The sequence below is a fragment of the Euprymna scolopes genome, chromosome 22 (genome assembly GCF_053919585.1).
Source record: "Euprymna scolopes isolate OS-2025 chromosome 22, ASM5391958v1, whole genome shotgun sequence".
NCBI classification, from domain to species: Eukaryota; Metazoa; Mollusca; class Cephalopoda; order Sepiida; family Sepiolidae; genus Euprymna; species Euprymna scolopes.
The window spans coordinates 7,029,656-7,035,655 of NC_136503.1; the positions used below are offsets into that span (position 1 = coordinate 7,029,656).

The 6,000-nt window shown below is 36.3% G+C and overlaps 1 protein-coding gene across 2 annotated transcripts in view; it reads right to left on the bottom strand.

Annotated features, from left to right (window-relative positions):
• Positions 1-6,000, bottom strand: part of LOC145243874 (proton myo-inositol cotransporter-like) — a 57,389-nt gene that overhangs the window by 35,259 nt on the left and 16,130 nt on the right. For both annotated transcript variants that reach the window (XM_080106946.1, XM_080106945.1), the window contains exon 4: positions 1,684-1,795. In XM_080106946.1, coding sequence (XP_079963072.1) covers positions 1,684-1,795 — 112 coding nt within the window. The remainder of the gene's footprint in view (positions 1-1,683; positions 1,796-6,000) is intronic.

Sequence of the window (6,000 nt, forward strand, 5' to 3'; positions counted from 1 at the left end):
TTCCACCCATTCCTGCACTGAGTGAACAGTGCTACTGCCATCAAACAGGGGAATTAGCTTGGGGTCAAATCCTGACGTCATGCCGGAATAGCTTGTGTTCGTTACAACTCTACTTTCAACCGAGTCGTTGTTTGTTTCGTTCACCACACTCTTTTCTTCTACCTCTTCTTTTACACACGTCCGTTCGTTTTCGTGACTCAAAATCGTCTCTCCTCCCGCTTTTCTCTCCTCGTTATTTATGGAATCAGGGTACGAGATTCTCCGAGATTCTCCGAGATTCTCCGAGATTCCACGAGACTTTTTTTCCACATAAACGCATGCGGGCGCCATCTTGATTCTTAGTTTGTGCTCTGCAGGCACAAACGCGCAGTCTCTTTAACGCTAAGCCACTTTCTCCACACTAACTCCGAAGTCTAAGACCAGTAAATAGGAGCCAAGGACAAGTGTCTTTTATTCTAATATCCCCAATCTTTGCATGATGTCTAAGCTCAGAATTATATATCACTGTTTTTAATTTCAACTCACGTACACACTCTCCACCTACCTACACACGCACACATATATGCATACAGACATTCACATAAACACACACACACACGCACACACACGCACACTCATACATGCGTACACTCAGACATAACCACGCACACACGCAGCCACAAGTACACTCAGACACACAGGTACACACATGCACACACTCGTTCACACACAGCCACACATGCGCGCCAACATGCAGACGCACGCACACATCAATCGGTTTGATAAGATATTCCTATCTAAATGTTACAGGGGGTGAAGTTGCAGGTTGCAGAGGTGGATGATCGACTGTCCGGGCTTGCGAAAATGACTTCAAAGGAAAGCCTATCAGATCCTAGGTCAATGCAGCGATTCTGGATCCAGGTACTCCAGGAATGACGTCAAAGAAATTAAAAATTGGGAACATAAAATCCCCGAGGATAGATCAGCGGGACTGAGCCACATTTCAGACAATACGTGGTGAAATGTTCTAACGTCATCCGTGTCAATAAAATAGAGGCAGCAGACAGTGACAAGAAGAAAAAAAAGCAGCAACTACGGCAGGACAAGCGGACACATTATTTCTTTGTCATTCTGCACACTGCACGCCTGTGAAACTCTGTTCCGCTTGCCTGTTTCCCTCCCGACTTCAACCTGGATGTCTTCAAGTCCAACACAAACAAATCCCTGATGAACCGCCCCCCCCTAAGTAATGAAACCTTATCAATTCTCCAATACTATTGCTACACTATCCCATTGAGTACTGTACACACAATAACCTTTATCCCCGAGTGGCCATTGGGCCTTGATAAGTGGTGAACTCCATGTAAAAAAAAAACAAACAAAAAAAACAAACACAATCAATCCTGCGTTTAAATCATTCATTCCTGTTATTTATTATTTTAAAAGTGCAAGAGATTTTTTTTGTGTTTACGTCTATTGTGGAAGTACGTCTAATTGTATGGATTTGAAACAAACCCCGATTAGCGATCCGGCCAGTTTTTTTTTAATGAATAACATAACATTAACTTGATTTAAAACAAATGAGACTGAGAAATATGTTTATCTAATATTTTTGAATCTGATTCCATGGAACGTTAAACCTATAAATAAATAAATAAATAAATAAATAAACAGAAGTAAAAAACAAATGAAGCAAACTCTTACATAATTGTATTCACACCCGACAACTGCGCGAAAAGCTGTACACCACATCCAACCATCAGAGCTCGCCTGAATGATCTGGTTTTAAGAATTCTGACAAGTAAATTTCTTGCATCTGAAAATGAAAAAGAAAAGAAGAAAGAAATAACTCTTGTTTTTAATTCTGGTGAATTTTAAAGATTAACCGCAATTTTTTCCGTTTGTAATCAATGTTTATCATTATTCAAATTTTAACATTTCCAATTTTTATGTGTAGCCATATTAGATGTGGAATGTTAGATTGACGTGTGAAAGGAAACATTATTTTTAACTAGATTAAGTAAGCAGAACATTTCTGTTAGAAATTAAAATTATTACTATTAAGATGACATGCTCAGGAAGTTAGACTAGCGACAGAAAGTCTTGAGTTACATGTAGAGAAAGAAAAGTGAAATCATTCTTTTTTGACTATCGGTCTGAACGGATTAATACGTGTTTATCAAAGTTATTTCTTTCCCTGAACCAAAAACGAATAAGAGGATGACCGATACTATGTAATATAAGTGTAAAATAATAATCAATATGCTTATCAAAGGGTAATTACAGCTTTAACTCCCTTCTAAAAATTACACAATATTTTTGCAAAAATATGTGTTAATATTTTGAGGATTTGTGGTCAACTAATATACTAATCCGAAAATTTTAAATATATTTACGTACTAATGATCGACCGCTTATCAAACTCCAAAAGCCACTCGAGGATAAGAGTTCATGGGTTTGTCAGATGGACAAGACAAAATCCTTGACTGAAGACCAAGAGGAAAAGTGGACCAAATTTGATTATTTAAGCGGACGGCTCATCAAAAATTTGTTAACACTGGACTTAAAAAGGACAATGTTGTAGACAGCTTAGTATTTACTACTCTCCCACCGTGGACCTCCTAGGGATACACAGAACATTTTCTATCAGTCCGACAGCGAAAAGGCCACCGAAATGACCCCGTTTTTGTCAGACTGATTGTCATTGTTGGAATTTTCATTTTGATTTCAAACGATGTACTTTCAAATAAGTTTTCGTACCTTTACTTTATATATCATTTTTAAGAGCGTGTTTCGCTCTATCTAATCGTTTAAATTACAATCGTTTTAAAACAATTATGTCTTCTTTTCAGACCGTTTTATATAAGATGGGAAAAAAGCAAATTCTCACAATTTTCTTTTTTTCTATTCAAGCTAGGCCGAAAAGCTGCTGAAACAGCTCGCGATATCAACGAAGCATTTGGCAAAGGAACTACTATTGAACGCACAGCAAAATGGTGGTTTAAAAAATTTTGTGGTGGCGACGAGAGTCTTGAAGATGGTCGGCCATCGGATGTTAACAACGATTAATTAAGAGCTTTAGTCAAAGCCAATCCACGCACAACTGTTTAAGAACTTGTTGCTGAATTAGACATGAAGTATACGACGATTTCCAACTATTTGAGAGAGATTGGAAAGACAAAAACCTTGATAAATGTGTGCCTCATGAATTGGACAACAACACAAAGAAACGCCGTTATGAAGTGTCATATTCCCTTCTTTTAAGCAACAAGAACAATCTGTTTATCGATCAGGTCGTGATTTGCGATAAAAAGTGTTTTTTTACGACAACCGCCGATGCTCAGCTCAGTGGTTAGACGCCGACGAAGCTCCCTGGCACTTCCCAAATCCAGAGTTGTACCAAAAGAAGACCGTGCTGACTGTTTGTTGGTCTGCGACCGGTATCAGCCATTGCAGTTTTTTTGAATGTATGCGAAACCGTTACGGCGGAGAAGTACTGTCGACAAATGGATGAAATGCATCAAAATATCGACAACAACTCCCAGCATTAGTCAACAGAAAAGACCCAATTCTCCTCCACGACAATACCCGATCGCATGTTACTAAACCGACCCTGCAGAAGTTGAACCTACCGACTACCACTGTTTCAAGCATCTCGAAACTTTCTGCGTAAGAAATGCTTCAAAAACATTAGCAATATAAAAAACACTTCAACGGGATAATTGCCACCAGAACGCACGATTGTTACATTGCTGGTAAAACTACACTTGTCGCAGTAATTTAATTTATATATTCTTTCAAGATAAAATGTACAATTTCCAATTCTTAAATGAATATAATTAAACAATTAGATAAGAAAAAAATAACTTACAAACAAACTACAATGTACAAATTCTAATTCTAGAGCATGTTGCGGTGGTTGCCTCTGCTCAGCACCGGCTGTTGGTCGAATTCCTCTTCCATTTGCGCTGCCTTCCTCCTACTCCTCTCATAGTCTCATCAGTGTTTAAAGTTTTATATTCTGATGTAGTAATGTAGAAACATTAGAGTTTCTTCATTCTCAGGACACAGCCTGTTCCTAGTAAGTTCATACTAAAGAGCTTCCAACTCTGTACGGATAAAGGTGGTGCACTTAAATATTTTGAAATCAGTTTACTCAGCAGTGGTAAGGTCTCCTATGTCTTTTTTTCCACCACTGTAATGGATCATAACTTCTTGCGAGTAGTGATACAGCTCCATAATGATCAAGTAATTTTGTGCACTTATGAATAAGGGATTTACTATTTTTTGAGTTTCGATTGTGCTTTTTCTATTTCTGTTGTCTCCGTCGGGTCAAGATCAAAGTGTAGTATCTGTTCATCAGATGCTGCACTTCAATTTCTTGTTCTCTGTCAGTGGAGGAGAAATCCTTCACGACTGAGACAATTTTTATTTTTGTTCCTTTTCTCCACATTAAAAAACGACCCTGGTGTCTAACTCTGTCCCGTGGGGAAACATTGTAAATAGGAGCATCTAACTGCTCTGTTTGGATTTGTTACTATAGGTTTATTTGGAGGTAATTCATCAAACAGGCTGGAAAGAGATACAGTTTTACTTCTTCTTTTTCTTCTTGATCCTCAGCATCCTGGTTCTACTTCATTATCATAAATAGAAAGTAGATGTAGAATCCAATTTTTAATGGTGTTTCCATGCTATATTTTTGGAATATTAAGTTTAATCTTGGATCTAGAAACGTAGATGCACACAAGTTTTATCATTTCGATAGGATGAAAATTTTTTTTCATTAATTCACTGATGTGTTTTACAGTGATAAGAAGGATTTCACTAACATAAGAAATATCAGAATTAGATTGGACAACTTTTGACAGAAAAAACCTCAGAGCTAAAATTGTAGGTATTATCATCAATATGGTTGAAGTTCTGTTACTTGCCTTTTTAGTGATTTCTTTAAATAGACTCAGTAACTGGGCAATTTTTTTTAAAGAAGTCTCCATTGGTAAGTATTTAAAGTAGGAATATTATTGTCAACAACATACATTACAAGAGTTTTTCGTTTACAAAATTATTTTTCAGCATATAATATGTTGAATTCTATCAAGTGATCACATCTTGAATGTTTGTCGAAATTAAACTGGTCTTGTATTTCAGTAAATTTGCTAATTGCTTATGGAGTGCGATTAAAGTGAGAGACTACAATTTTGTTATTCGTATGATTAGGATTTTGGACTACTGTTCTTGTATAATTTTCATAACGTTCGGTCGATGTAACCTCCAGATTTTTTCAAGTGGATTTTGTCGAACCCGGGAATCTTTTTGTCGAACTCGGGAATCTGCACGGAATTTCGAATGGATTTCTATATTTCAATCCAAATAATATCCTCATCAAATAAATAAATCCTCATAAAAAATTCAGAAACATTACATTTCTGTTAATTATATTTATTGTCTTTACAGCCTATTGCGAAAATAATGAATCATTTATTAAGTTGCAATGTATGTGTGAATCACGATAGTGACAAAATCACTTTTCTTGACACCAGCAGCCATTTTTGTTCCTGAATCCTGCAATATTGTTGAAAATTTTATTTTCATCCAGATCATTGTGCAATTCTTCACTGATTTTTGCACACGTGTGTGCACTAGAGAATGGAACAATTCTAAGCACAGATCTTCACTGTTCAAAGTCATTTGAAAGTCAATGACCTGTCAAAGGGGGCAATATTTGTAGTAGCTGTCCAAATGTCGGTAGTCAAAGAAATGCTGCTAATATCATCAAGGGACAGTTGAATTTTTGTTTTTACTTTTGTAAATATATCAATCATTTTTTCAGTGAAGTACTTTGTCATGTAATACTGCAATTTGGATAAAATTTTACAATAAGTCTATTAAGTCCAATGTCAGATGTTACATGAATATAGTTGAATATCAACAAAAATGATTTCTTTTATCAAATAATGAATCTCTTATGACATATGACCATTAATATCCAACATTTTCTTCTGTACCATTATTGATTCCATA